General features: G+C 31.7%; 1 protein-coding gene across 7 annotated transcripts in view; it reads left to right on the top strand.

The window, feature by feature from the left end:
* Positions 1–15,377, top strand: part of NBEA (neurobeachin) — a 727,838-nt gene that overhangs the window by 284,302 nt on the left and 428,159 nt on the right. For 6 of the 7 annotated variants that reach the window (XM_031960710.1, XM_031960705.1, XM_031960706.1 and 3 more), the window contains 2 exons: positions 2,492–2,646; positions 5,041–5,167. In XM_031960710.1, the coding sequence (XP_031816570.1) occupies positions 2,492–2,646; positions 5,041–5,167 (282 nt within the window). The remainder of the gene's footprint in view (positions 1–2,491; positions 2,647–5,040; positions 5,168–15,377) is intronic. The other variant, XM_031960707.1, reaches the window with a different exon arrangement.

Genomic DNA, 15,377 nt, shown 5'->3' with positions numbered 1-15,377 from the left:
TTTTTAACAAAGTAAGCGTAAATAAAACCATCAGAAATGTTTCCTCCAATTATAGGCCAAGAAGACTGATAAATTAGAATGAATCAATATTTATTAGAAAATCTAAAATGCCTATTAGTAGCAGAAGAGAAACACAGTATCAAAAACAGACATTGCGCATACCATTAATATACTTCAGAGCAAGGGTAAGGAATGGGGGTTTCCAGTGAAACATTTAATGACATGTTCAGATTATTTATTTATTTTTGAGTTATTAATTCAACTAATTGAATTAATTCAATTAAAATTTTGAATTTATTATTGAATTAGAGCTTTTGAAGAATAGCTGAAATGCTGTTGGCAGGTTAGTGAGTCAGTAAATAGAGCATTCAGTCTGGAGTCATAAGGAATTGAGTTCAAATGTGACCTCAGATTTTACTAGCTGTATAATCCTCAGCAAGTCACTTAATCTCTATTTATCTCAAAGAATTATATCTTTTGAAGAATAGCTGAAATGCTGTTGGTAGGTTTGTGAGTCAGTAAATAGAGCATTCAGTCTGGAGTCATAATGAATTGAATTCAAATGTGACCTCAGATTTTACTAGCTGTATAATCCTAAGCAAGTCACTTAATCTCTATTTACCTCTATTTACCACAGTATTTTTTTTTTGTGAAGCTCCAATATGATCAGCATAAAGAGCTCAGACCAGTGTATGTCATACACTAAGCATGATGTAAATGGTAACCCTCTTCCATATTTTTAATAATTATAGCTAACACACACACATCTATGTGAAAGACTATTATATTTAGTGTTATTTAAGTTTTGAGTTCAGAATAAAACTTAAAAAAAAAAAATGTTAAAGAGATCAAAATGGGGAAGGAAAAGCTAGTTTGAGGTTAAGCCTGAAGGAGCAAGAAAGGAAAAGGACAAGTGGACCAGTGGAGGTCTGGACAACTAACTGTGCAATCAACTCGGTTCTTTTGCTTAGAGTTACTACTCCTACCCAGAAGGTAACTGATACTAGTGGAAATATCTGATTTAGAATGAATAGTGTTATTTTTAGAATCAACTAGAACTTAGACCAGTGTTAATGTAATAATAAATAGGTATGCTTAAATTCATTCCAATCTTTAAAACAAAGCAAAATATTCATTAGAAGAAATTATGGGAAATAATTTGCAACTCCCTAACTGAAAACTGAGTGCTAAGCCTGGATTCAAGAGGATCTGAGTTAAAATCCAGTGTTAGACACTTACTAGCTAATCTAATTCTCTTTGCTTTCATCTATAAAATGAGTTGGAGAAGGAAATGGCAAACCACTCCAGTATTTTTCTTAAGTAAATCCCATAGACAGTATAGTTCATGGGATCACAGATCATAGAACATATTGCTGAGTGGCTGAACAATAATAATTGGAAAATTAACTAGACTAAAAAACAGCAATATACCAAATGATGAGTACAGATAAAAAAAATTGTAAAGTTTAAATCAGATCACTTCTGCTTGAAATAGAAAAAACTGCACAAGGATAGCAAGTTGTACATAATAGATTTGCAGTTTCATGTATAATTATTCTTTTATTATTCTGCCATGTCATGGAAATACTTGATTCATTAATGTTACCTAGTTAATTTAACCCTTTTTTGAAAGTACCTGTTAGTTGGAGTTTCAAAGTAGCTAGTACCAAATGATGCAGCTAGGTTGTACAATGGTTAGAGAACTAGGACTAGAGTCCAGAAGACCCAAATTCAAATTAAACTTCAGATATTTACTAACTAGATGACCCTGGATAAGTCAGTTCATTAATAATTACAGAGTTTGGAAGGAGAGAAGATTTGGGGGGAAAGTCAAGTTCAGTTTTGGGCATGTTGAGTTTAAGACATATGCAGGACATTTATTTTGATTTTTCCGAAAGATATTTGGAGACTGAAGAATGAAAGTCAGGAGAGAGGATAAGGCTGAAGAAGTAGATTTGAGAATCATTAGCGAAATGATTATAATGTAAATCATAAGATCCTATGAAATAACCAAATAAAATAATATATAGAGGAAAAAAATCCATGTTGTGTGATATCCATGGTTTAGTGGTCATGAATTGAATAAAGATCAAGCAAAAGAGCCTGAAAAGAAATTGTCAAATAAATATGAGTAGAGCCAGGAGAGAGTTAGTGTCTTGCAAACTTAGAAGGAATTTTCAAGAAGAGGGTCAAGTAATAGAATGAGGATTGATAAAAGGTAATTAAATTTGCTAGTTGTTATTACCTCTTGTTGTTAGTAACTCTTGGAGAAAGCAGGTAAGTGAAAAGTAAGTAGAAACTACTTATTTTGGTCTTAGATTTAAATATCTCTTTTGGGTTATTAAAAATAAATTTTTTCCTTGAAACAAAAACCTTTAACATTCTATTCATCATACAGGTAGGTTCAGAAGTTTAAAAACTGCTTTTTTGATTTGTCATGTCCTCATGTAGAATTAAAAATAAATTCCATCATTGTTTTCTTTCTTTGTAGGAGTGTTGTGGTGCCTGTGAAGAAGGCTCCTCCTGGTAGTCTGGCTGTGACCACTGTAGGGGCTGCTACTTCTGGAAGTGGGCTGCCTGCAGGCAGTACACCTAATATATTTGCTGCTACTGGAGCTACACCAAAAAGTATGATTAATACAACAGGTATTGTCCTTAAATATTTTTGTGACCCCCTCATCTTTTGCTTTTTGTTTTTTTTTTTTTTTCTTTTTTGATATGTAAAAAATAAACATCTTGAATAGTAAGACTCTTTTAACTTTTCTGGGAATTACAATTAATAGTATTAAGGGGAATTTGCCTGCAGTTTTAGAATTCTTTCCTTACTATTTTAAAGTGTCCATGCTTGCATTTTTTTTCTTCACTCCCCATTTATCTCTTAGAACAGTAGCTGCCATTTACTTTCAAAGGGAAATCTACATATTGAAAGATATATGGGGTGCAAAAATAATTGATTTTGAATCTTTAAGACATCATTATGTAAATAGCTAATTATATCAGAAAGTTATACTATGATCTACCATTAATCAGCATCCTACCCCCTTTTACTCGTAGAATTTGACTTTGAGATTACATATCGATATGCATTTAGATAGATAATTCAGTCTGAATGGATGATCTCTGCTAAGTCCCATAAGGAATGCCAATATTCCCTTAGAATCCCTGGCAGTATACTCAGAGGATACATTCAACTTCGGTTAAAATTTAATGAAAAATGCATGTTAAAGAGAATAGTCCTTATTTGGCCTCAAATTAATTTATAATCTGAGATGATGTTGCGGCCCAGGTCATTGACTGCCTTTTCCAAAAGACTCTATCACAGAAAATTCCACAACGTGAATTTTTAAAAGCCCTACTGAAGTTAACTTTTTTTTTTTTTTAATTTACAGGAATGTTCCTGTTGATGCTTAGTTCAAATAAATCCTTACCCAAATCTTTGTGATTCCCTTTTAGGTATTTATACAACGCAAGATGATCCCTGCCTTTCCTTCCCTGACTATAGTAGCCTTCTCTTCTCCAAACTGTATAGCCTAAACTTTTCCATCTGTCATCATTACTTAGACCCTTCCCATTTTGATTAATTTTGTGCTTTCTGTATCTTGTTTATCATCCTACCCTTTGAGTCTGACAAACCATCCACAATACATTTATGGGACTAGTTAAAAGGAGAAAGTGCTCCTAGTTTTATAAAGCTTAAATACATCCATAACAGTATTGAGATTTATGTTTGACCTGATGTAAAAGGATGATTTGCCATTTAGGATTTATCTGTTTTGTAAAGATTTTGTTTGTTTCAAACATCTAACTTGTCTAAAGATTTGTTTGAAAGCCTTCTTTTCCCCAGCTTTGATTCCCTATCTTTTCCCCTACTCTTCTCACTGTAAAAAAGAGCACATTTTAATGTCATGAACAAAAAACATTTACCCAGTAAGGGTCCTTTAAAATATAGCAAAATATTTTTTAAAATTATGTTTGTACTCCATATTACTGATGTGGTTTAACTAATTTTTACTATGAGCAATAAAAAGAGCCATAGAGGTTGCATTGAAATAAAGATTTAAAGTTGGATTAGACAATAGAGATTATCCTATCCAAGATCCTTATTTTACTGATGAGGAAATTGAGGCGCACAAAGTTTAAATAATTTAAGAATGGCAGAGTTAGATTTAATCCCAGGGATTTTAACTCTCAATCCATCAATTTTATGCCTTATCTCTTTAGTTATTTTTTTCTAAGGAATATTTACTATAGTCAATTTTAGATACATATATTCTTTAGAAACAAATTGCCTATTTCTACTCTTCCCCAGTTTAATTGCCTTTATTGTCTTTAAAGATGCAGTGAAAAGCAGTGTTTTGTTTTGGAAAATGCTTTATCATTTGATAATAAGAAGGGACACTAGATGTCCCTCAACTCCACTTGTATTTACTATGCCTTTATAGTATATCATTAACAACTGTTCTGAAATAATACTCTGTCATGGAAGAAAATGTGTAGCAACAGTATTTTAAAATCTAGACTTAATAAATACACTATAGCTTCAGCAGATTCATTCTCAATATGATTCTTTGTGGCTGCATTTCTAAAATTTAGACCTAGAAATTCAATTCACAGATTTAAAAAAATAAAAAAAAAATATTTCATAATATAGCAACAAAAGAAGGGAAATTTCCTACTCAGAAATATGCATTGTTTTGGAGGGTTTTTTTTTTTTATCAGTTTCATTTTATGCTGAAGTTTATTTTCATTTGTTGTCTTTCATTTTATGTTAAAGTATATCCCATATTGTAACATTTGTTAATGCTAGACAGATGCGTAAAACAGTTTAATTTTACTACAGCAAATTCTGCTTAAATCTACAGAGAATTATAAAGTGTACTAATGGCTAGTTGTTTTTAAACAGTACTATACTGTTTTGTTTAAAAATTGAGAAAGTTTTTGCAAAACCAGAAAAGAAAGCCATAAATTCTAAGAGATGTTCTGTTAAATCTACAACTAACTTAATTTTTAAGACTTAAAGTAGAATTGTTTTGGAAACAGGTGCAGTGGATTCAGGGTCATCTTCATCCTCCTCCTCCTCAAGTTTTGTGAATGGTGCTACCAGTAAAAACCTTCCAGCTGTACAAACTGTAGCTCCAATGCCTGAGGATTCAGCTGAAAATATGAGGTATGAAAGGCAAAAGTGTCACTTTTTCTAACTTTAGTTAATCTTACTTCAATATTTAAAAAAAAAAAAAATCTTCAATATTTAATCCATTTGGTCTCCCATGTTTGCAAATATGGAACTATTTTTTAATGCTTTCTTCTTTTTATCACTTGGATAAGTTTGGGAGGATCCATAACTTTCCAGTGTTAAAATGTCCTCATCTAGAGAATAAGGGAATTGGATTATATGGCCTCTGAATTTACCATACATTTCTAGTTATATGATCCTCTTTATCCTTATCTCTCCTTATCTAATAAATTATTGGGTTGATAACCATATCCAAAAGATTTCTGGATTTTCTCTCTCTTTTCTTTTCCTACTATTATCACTTAAGTACAGATACACATTACAAGGCTGAACCATTCTAATAACGTCTTCACAGATAGTCCTGCGGCTATTATTTTGCCCTTCAAACTATCCTAGATACTTCTTGTTTATAGTCTTGTTTATCCATAGATATAGTCATATTGCTTTTCTACCTTAACAATTCTTGGGTCTGGGGCAGCTAGATGGCATAGTAGATAAAGCCCTACAATAAGGAGGACCTAAGTTCAAATGTGGCCTCAGACACTTAACATTTCCTACTGTGACTCTGAGCAAGTCAATCCCATTTGCCTTTAAAAAAAAAAAGAAGAAGAATTCATGGTTTCCATATTGCCTCCGAAGTAAAATACAAGTGCCTTTTCTGGTATTCAAGACACTTATAATCTGTCACTATTCTATTTTCTCTCCCTTATTTCCCATTAATCCTTTCTAGAGTCTCTATTTGATGGTTCTTTGCCTCAGGACAAGCATAATCTTCCCTTAACTTTGGTCTTTTCTTCAAACTATTCCCAGTGCTTTAAATGCTCTTTTTCCTTTACCTACTGAACTCATCCTTGTAATCTCTCATGAAGTGCCGTCTCCTCTAGGAAATCACCCCAGTTCCTGTCAGGAAGTGTAACATTCTTGCCCCTTAAAATATATGTCATCTAAAACTTTGTTTTGTAATTTTTCATTTTTTTTGTCACATAATATATATCATAGCTAACTCTATATCTTATATAACTATTAAGTTCCTCTACAAGGAAATCATGTCTTATCTAAATTTTGTACCTTGCCCATTGATTTACAAAAAAAAAAAAAAAAAAAAAAAAAAAAGGTGAATGTTAAATGTTTATTCTATTACTGATATAAGTTAAAAAACAAACTTTATGTGTAACTAATTTCTGAATTGTTTACTTCTTAAAAACTAAGATCTTAGAAATCTATCTTACAAATTTCATTGTTAGCTAGAGCTATTTTATTTTGTTTGTCTCTTAACACAAATGAGACAAATATACAAGGAAGTTATCTGCCCAAAGAAAAGATAGAAATCCCAGAATATTGAATAAATTTAATAGTTATTTTTACCAAACTACTTAATACCAAGGACATTTTATTTTTAACTTATTAAATATTTCCAATAGCGTAGTAAAACTGAGATGTAATTATCTTGAAACAGTGAAGCTTTGCCGCAGGGTACTACCATATGAGCACTTCCATCCTCTACATGTGGTGCCAGATGTTGTACATAGCCCCATGTTAGTAGGTAGGCACCCTGGTCAGAGAAAGCATACCTCCCTTTGTTCCTAACACTCCCTGTGCCTCTCCATTATCATACCCCTTTCCATTAGCCTGCCTGTTAATTCTGCCATAGTTCAGTTATATCTGACAGAGTGGATGAAGTTCATTCCACCTGATTAGGGGACTCATACCATGCAGGACATCAATGACTCTGGCAAAACACACTGGCTTTGGGTTATATTCTAAATTCTGCCTGTTCCACTCTTCTCTACTACTCTGAATTTACTTGGATGTCAGAATTCTCTTACAGTGCTGCAAAGAAATAATGTTTTCAAAATCATATTATGTGATGATATCAGTTACTGCTAAAATGTTGGGGACTGATTGCTCCAAAATAATTTTTAAAAATAATGTAGTGACTCCTTGATAATATTGAATTTTTTCTAATGATACAGCAAATATATTCCCATAATTATCACAATCACAACAGAAATTCAAACTGAATAAATTTTCACTAAGGAAAATTTAAGAGCTCTTAAAAAACATAGCTTTGTTCTGATCCAAAAAAAATTTTTTTTGACTTGGCCAGAACTATCTTTAATTTTGTTTCTTTAGTAGATTTGAACCTTAACATAAATAAGGAGATGATGAGCAAATTAACCTCAGAGCAATTTTTGAGCTGCTCTCAATGATATTTGAAAGGTCATGGATAGGCGCTCTGAGATTAGAGATGCAAAAGTGTCCTGAGGTTCATTAAAATTAGAATTTTGTAGTCTGAATTGATTTCTTGGCAAACTTTTAGATCACATATCATGTTACATACATTATTAAATGGATTGTTATCAAACATATAGAAAAAAAAGTAATAATCCAAAAGTTGAATAGCTTAATTAATCTGATTTTATAGGTTTATAGATAAATCAAATTTTATTTCTTTTTAAATTAACTTAATAATAAGAACTAATATTTATATAATGTTTTAAGATTTCCAAGGTATCTTATAAATATTATCTCATTTTATACTCAGAACAATCCTTGGGAAGAAGGTACTATTGTTATTATTTCCATTTTATAGGTGTGGGAACTGAGATAGAAAGAAATTAAGTGACTTGTTCAATTCACATAGCTACGAAATCCTTGAGACAGGCATAGTCATAGTGACTCCAAGTCAGCATTCTCTCCAACTAGATTGGTAAATTAAGTCTGTGCCATATTGCAACAAAGTATTTTACATAGTTTCATGCTATTTTTTAGAAATAGAAATATAGTTAGGAAGATATGGAAATGGTTGAATGACTGTCTCCCCCCAAAGTAATGATTACATGTCAGCTTAGAGGGAATTTGTATTAGCATATGCTAGGGAATCTTTTACTTATCTTGTTGCTGTACACTTTTATCAGTGACTTGTTATAAATGGTGTATTGTTAATGTTATTTTCCAGTGACTTATATCTGAAAAGAATAGCTAATAGACAAGAGTTAGAATCTGAAAAGATCTTGACAGACTTGTTATATTGTTGTATATGTTAAAGTTATATAAATGATTTTAAAAATTGATTTCATTAGTGTAGATTATGGGAGCTGTTACTAAACAATTGTTCGTATAAAAATTGGGGGAAAGGGAACTTTTAGTGAACAATGTGACAAAGTCCCCCAAAAGCAAAAACTAAGTTAGGTTTCAGTAAAAGGAGTATAGCATCTATAATCATGAGGGGGTTGGGAAGAAAAGAAGGATGTCATATAGGTATGATTTGGCTTGGAAAGGAAATATCATGACCCTATTGAGTTTTTTGCAGCATATTTTACAGTAAGCTAGAACATGTCCAGAAAACAGGGATCTGGATGGTGAGAGGACTTGGTAATATGTTATATTCAGGTTGTTTGAAGGGATTGGGGTATTTAACTTGGCAAAAAGAAGATAGTATTTAAAGAGCTGCTACATAGGGAAGAGATTAAATGTGTTTTATTTAACCTCAGGGGAAGAACTAGAAGCAATTGTATCTATAATTAGAGCACCTGGGTTAAATCCTTCCTGTGCTACTTTCTTGTGGAACTTTGGGTAACTCATTAAATTTCTCTGGGCTTTAATTTCCTTGTGTGTAAAATGTAGGTATTGGACTACATGATTTCTGTATTTCCTTGTAGATCTAAATATGAATCTTGAGTTGCAGAAGCAAATTTAGTCTTGATATAAGGAAAATCTTAATAATGGTAGAGTTCTTCAGAAGAGGAAGATTTGATACATAGAAAATATTCATAACAATACTTTCCATAATATAAAAATGTGGAAATAAAAGCATCTATGCATTGATTTGATAGTGACTGAACAGATTGGCATATGTAAACATAATATGTTATTGTCTTGTTAAGAAACAAACAATATGAGGCAGCTAGTTGGTGTAGCGGATAGAACACCAGCCCTGAGGTCAGGAGGACCTGAGTTCAAATGTGGTTTCAGACACTAACACTTCCTGGCTGTGTGACCTTGGGCAAATCCAACCCAAATTGCCTCAGGAAACAAAAGAAAAGAGAAGGAAGGAAACAAACAATATGAAGAACAGAGAAATTTGGGAAACTAGTTTTAGGAATGGATGTAAAGTCAAGTAAGCAAAATTAAGATTTGGTTTATGCAGTTACCACTGTAACATAAAAGAAAATCACATCCCAGAAATCCAAATTATGATTGATTCAATGAGCAATCTTTTCTCCAGAAGCTTGTCAGGAAAGTCTGACAAAGAAACCTCTCTCACCAGAAAAGTGTTAATTTACAGGTATGAAATGAAGCATAATTTGTCAGATATTACCATTATGTTTAATTGTTTAGCTTAACTTTGATTTTTATTGCAAGGAAGTGTTCAGAGTGGAGAGCAGAGAAAACACTGTTATTGGTACATGAAAACAGTATTTCAAAAACATCAAATATATTTTTTAAAATTAGTTTTAGACAGTTCATAGCCTCCAAATGTAATGGAATCTCATTTTTAACAGAGAGGAAAATGTGTTCATAGATTGGAATAACTCCCTGTCAATAATATTTAGGGAATTCTTAGATGGTCTCTGAGGTACATTTGCCAGATTCTTTGATTCTTTAATTTTCCTGATTATGTTTTGTTTTATACCTTATTGGTCCATTGAATATTTTCTCTGCGTGAGAACTCTTAATTGTTTGTTGTTTAATGAGCCAATTATTGAAAAAGTTTCTTCCTTTTCTCAGTTTTTTAAAACTTTAATTTTCAAGTCAACTTATAGTGTATGGTAACTTATAGCACATTGACCTAGAATGAAGGATAATAGTAATTCAAAATATATGACAAAAACTCACTTTGTATTTGTTGTAATTTGGTTTTTAAAAATATATTTGCCCTAATCAAATTTTGAGAAAGTTTGTATCAATACAAGCTTGTAACCATTGAGCATATATTTCCCAGCTGTAGGAAAACTAATTATCTCAAAAAGCTGTACCCAGCTTTTTGCAATTCAGTGATGTAAACTGCAGATAATTGATAATTAGGAATTTTCCATGTGCATACAAATTCATACTTGTAAAACTTGGAGTGAGGTAAACGTGAGTTTGAATCCTGCATCAAACAATTATAAAATAGTATTTGACCCTGTGAAGTCACTCTGTGCCTCAGTTTTCTTATCTGTAAAATGGGGATAGTACCTGCTTTGTGTGGGTCTGTAAGGATCAAATGACATAACATATAAAATGCTTTATATACTTTAAAGCTCTATATAAATACTAGCTATCTTTATATTTTATCTGAATATATATATATACATATATATATATCCACAAATATTTATAGTTGTTATACTTAACACAAAAGTAATACACATATATAAAAATAAGAGCACCAACATTTAGATTTTTATAATTACTGGATGACTTCACAGATTGACAGTTTATATTTGCTCTAAATCAAAATGTAATCATGGTCAATAATACTATAAGTTTTTGTTAAAACTTATATAGTGGAAAGGGCAGCTAAATGGTGCAGTGAATAGAACACTGGGCCTAGAATGAGGAGGATCTGAATTCAAATCCAGCCTCAGACCCTTAACACTTCCTTAGATGTGTGACTCTGGGCAAGTCATTTAACCCTGATTGCCTTACTTGAGGGGGAAAAATTATATAGTGAAGTAACATAAACATCCAGTAGAGAGAACATCAGTTGTTTTTTTATGTGACTAAAAGAATATGATGGTGCTATATATTTTCACATTTATTGTCAAACTTCTGAATTTATGTTTAGGTTTTACAGCTATGGGTAAACCTATAATTTTGTTAATTTGTATATGGTAAAGAATAACAATACTCAGTTCTGTTTCTGGAGATGAATTTAATATTTCAATTAAAAATTTTTCTTTCAGACATACTCAATAAAATCTGTCTTTATCTCCTCCATTTGGAATTCCTTTTAAACAACTAAGCCTGCCGTATCCTATGTGACTGGGTAGGTCCTAGGTTATCTGCAGGGGTTCTATCCACTGTGCTGGGTACTTTGCTTCAATTTGTTGATATTGCAAGTATACCATGGAACTCTCTGGCTGTCCTTTCCATCTCTTAACATGTAACTCATCCATCTTTTTTTTTTTTTTTCTTTGAATCATTCATTTCTTTGATGATACATATTTGAAGATGCATACACATACACACACACACACACACAAACACACATACATATACACATACGTACATTTAGTAAAAGCAAAAAACAAAACCCCCCCAGTAATTCTTAAACCTATTAAAGGCAATCTATTTAAGTCTGATGTTTTTTCAGATTGAAATTAGAGAATTATAAATTTTCTAGGTTACTTACCAGTTGAGATCTTTAAACAAACCTGAAATATTAATTGAATATTAACCTGAAATATTAACACACACCCAATTTCTGTGATTATTCCCTTCCAAAACAAAAACAAATGAAGCCTTTTTGATGCTACATCTATTTAACATTAATGATTGTTAGAAATTTTATTTTACTTTTTCCATTTGCTATTTAAATTTCTACATCAGCTTTATGGTTTATGTATTTATTTCATTATGTGTCATTTTGCTGCACAGCACTTTGGAAGCCCTACCTAAACTCCAGCCTAGTAATTTTTGTGGAGTTTCATTTGATATGTTAATTGGAAATTGAGTTTTTCCTCTTCAGTTTTCTTCTCTTCCTTAGATCCATTTACATATTAGTTTCCTTCCATTTCTGCAAAACAAGCAATTACTAATTCCCAAACATGCACTCCAGGAAGCTTTTACAGTTATCTGGGGGCATCCCCAGAGATGCATTAAATTCAATAAAACCTTGAACATGTTTATTTGGAATTCAGCATACCATATAAAGGCAGTAAACTTCTTGAACAAAGACAGATACTATTTAGCTTTTATTTTTTAATTTCCTTGTAACCTTATCTGATTTCTTCGAGCATACATGACATTTAAAGTTTTTATGTTGTTTAGTAAATCCATTCAAAAGGCATGAAGGAAAAATAAAAGTCAGATTTTAATTTTAAATATAGAACTGAATAAAATGAATATATTTTATTAGCATTTTTGTTACTTAGTAACTACCACCAAAAAAAAAATTGTATCATCTTGAAAATGCTGTGTCACAAATACTGAAATTGTTAATACAATACCAGGCATTTATTTAGGCAATTAAATTCATCTGTATAGGTAGTTGATTCAATAGGAGGGGAATGGGATTATGCCAGGTGATTAACATTTTATTGACTAACTTACTTGATAATTTTTACTTTCAGTAGATTATTTTAATATATAGGCTTTTGTATAATCAGCAATTTCATCTTTTTTCTCTTTGTTTATTTGAGCATTTCACTTAATCTTTCTTTAGATTAGATTTCTTAGTGGTTATAAAATATGATTATTAAAACATAACATTTTATAAACAAATTTTACATAATTACTTAATAGTAATAACATTTTCCAAAAAGCTCCTTTGGCCATATTATATAAGGGCAGAAAATTGCTTTTTCTACTTTCACTGAATTTCATTACTTGTACCAATTTTTTTCATAATCAAAAAAACAGAACACTTGATTTGGAATCAGAAAAATCTGGATTTGAATCCAGATTTTGCTCTTTATCTTCTACACAAATTTTAAGTCATGCAACTTCTCTGGGCATCACTTTTCTCTATAAAATGAAATCGGAGCAGAAAACAATTAAGCCTCCTGTCAGCCCTAAGTTGTGGGTATTACTGTTCTCAGTTGCTCTCTCCATAGTCTTTATAACCATCATCATGTGGCATGAAATCTGCCAGAAAGGATATTTAGTATGTTTTGGACAAAGTGACCTCTCAAGTTATTTCTAGTTATGAGATCCTGTGATTCTGAATTGTACAGTTCTTTTGTTTCAAGTAAAGATGAATTTATATTATTTATTCTCTAACAATATTCCTTCATTGTAGTGCTCTACTTTCTGTTATAAGTCAGTTACATTTATTGTTATGCAAAGTTGCAACAATTGTAGTTAAAACATTTGGAGCAACACAAGGCAGCTGCATCCAATAGAAGCATTTTCTCAAACCACCGTGGTACCAGATTAAATTTAAAACATTGCATCATGGTTTTGTTGTGGCTTCAACCAAAGAAGTATTTTACTAAGCACTTTGTAAATTGCCCCAGGTTCAACTTTTAACAGACAAAAAAAAAGTAACCTTGATTTTATGAATAGACATAACCACAAGGAAATTTATTAGAACTGAAGCACACAGTTTTTACAGTATTCTAAATAGAAACAGAATTAACTTTTTATTCCTCAAAAGGATTTCTAAATTAAAACCCCAAAATTTATAACACTGTATATACATTCATATACAGAATATACATTCTGTAGTCTCTAAACTTCAGTTTCCTCATCTGTAAAATGGGGGTAATAATATGAAAAAGATCTCAGTGGATTGATATGAGGCTGTAAATGGCATCATTTTAAAGCTTTCCAAATGTTTTACATTATCATCTTTGTTTTGTTTTGTTTTGTTTTGTTTTTCCAACAGGATTCAGTTAGACATGTCTCTAGGACATATCACTTTCTGGCTGACATTCCTTTTATACTTAACATTCTATAAACTATTGTGAGGATATTTAACTATCTCCTTCTTCCTTTTTAGTAATTAAGTGTTAATCTTCCTGTAGCTGCCTTAGTTTTACTGGCCTATTGTGGTTATTATTAACTATTATAAAATCATTGGTTTCGTCTTGCTTAGTGGGGTCAAATAGAAATGATCCTGGGTTAAGCCAGTATTTTGCTGTTGTTCATATTTAACATTTTATTCATTTGGTGGATAACATAAATGTTACCTTTTAGAGTTAAATAAAAGCATTAAGATGTAAACTAACAATCATTTCTTGAACAGGTAAAAGAGTTAGACTTTGTAAAGAGTAAATCCTCAAGTGAGACAAGGATGAAAAAGGACTGTGACAGAAGGCATATTGGGAGATGTGTATATATATGCATATACATATACATATGTACACACACACATACATAGTCACACACATATATATCTTTTTACATATATGTGTATATATATGTATATAAGATAAGGAAAAGAGGGAGCTTATAGTGATTGTGTTGCATTTTTCTATAATATTTGAGACAGGGTTTTCAGCTAAGAGGGTTCAGGAAATGGAATCAAAGGTTATATTGAGAAGAATGAAAAAGTTTAGAAGAGCTTTTATGGAGAATGGGATAGTAACTTGATAAGAAATTATAGTAGTATTGTATTGCCTGTCAGCAATTATGGTTCAGTTGAGATTGTGTAACAAATTTGTAGTGGCCTTAGAACATGTGTGATTTTCATCATCTTCACTCAGTAGCATATGTATGAGGTAGAGAATAGGAGTGGAAGTGATCCAAGGCTGTGGCTTGGCAGGTACAGTCAGAGAAATGATAAGGGATCTAGGAATTCAAGAAAAAAAGATGGTGTTGAGGTATATTGGTTTATTCAGAGGTAAAATGAAGAAAATGGGAGAGAATGGCTAGAGCAAGAGAAATAACCAGTGAGAGAATTGAGAGGTCTAGGAATCAGAAGTTATGGTGTGGACAAATGGTAGAATTTTGATAAGGAAAGGCAGAGGAAAAGATGAAAAACTAATAGATTATGTTTGGATAAGGGATTTCAGAATTCTTGAACACAGAAATGTTATATTTTTGGGCGGTGGCAAGATCATGTATAATCTGTATATGATTGAAATAAAGTAGAGAAGTAGATCAGGGGAAAATGAATAGGTTGAGAAATTAATTAGGGTATTTAATGGAAAATCAACTCCCTAGTAAGAACATAGGAGTTAGGGAAAGAGGAAAGAGTTCGACTTGGGTACCAAATTAAATGGGAAAGGAATGGAAGTGCTCTGAAAGTCAATAAACATCAGTGACCAAGATTTTGGTTGAATGATAGTTATGAATAACATATACCTCAAAGAAGGAGAGATTATTGAATGATGGAGGTAGGAAGAGAACCTGTAAGTATCGGTATGGGGCAAAGAGTGTCCCAACTTTCCTTGCTTTGAACAATGAAGAATGAATGAAGGTGCAGCTAGTACTAGAAAGAGTATCCAAGGAGGCTGTGTTATCTGGGGAAGCCAAATTTCACTAATAATGA

Source organism: Sarcophilus harrisii, chromosome 3 (genome assembly GCF_902635505.1).
Source record: "Sarcophilus harrisii chromosome 3, mSarHar1.11, whole genome shotgun sequence".
Classification (NCBI taxonomy): domain Eukaryota; kingdom Metazoa; phylum Chordata; class Mammalia; order Dasyuromorphia; family Dasyuridae; genus Sarcophilus; species Sarcophilus harrisii.
Note: the sequence above shows the minus strand (reverse complement) of the source record. Positions and strands in the feature narration are given on the sequence as shown.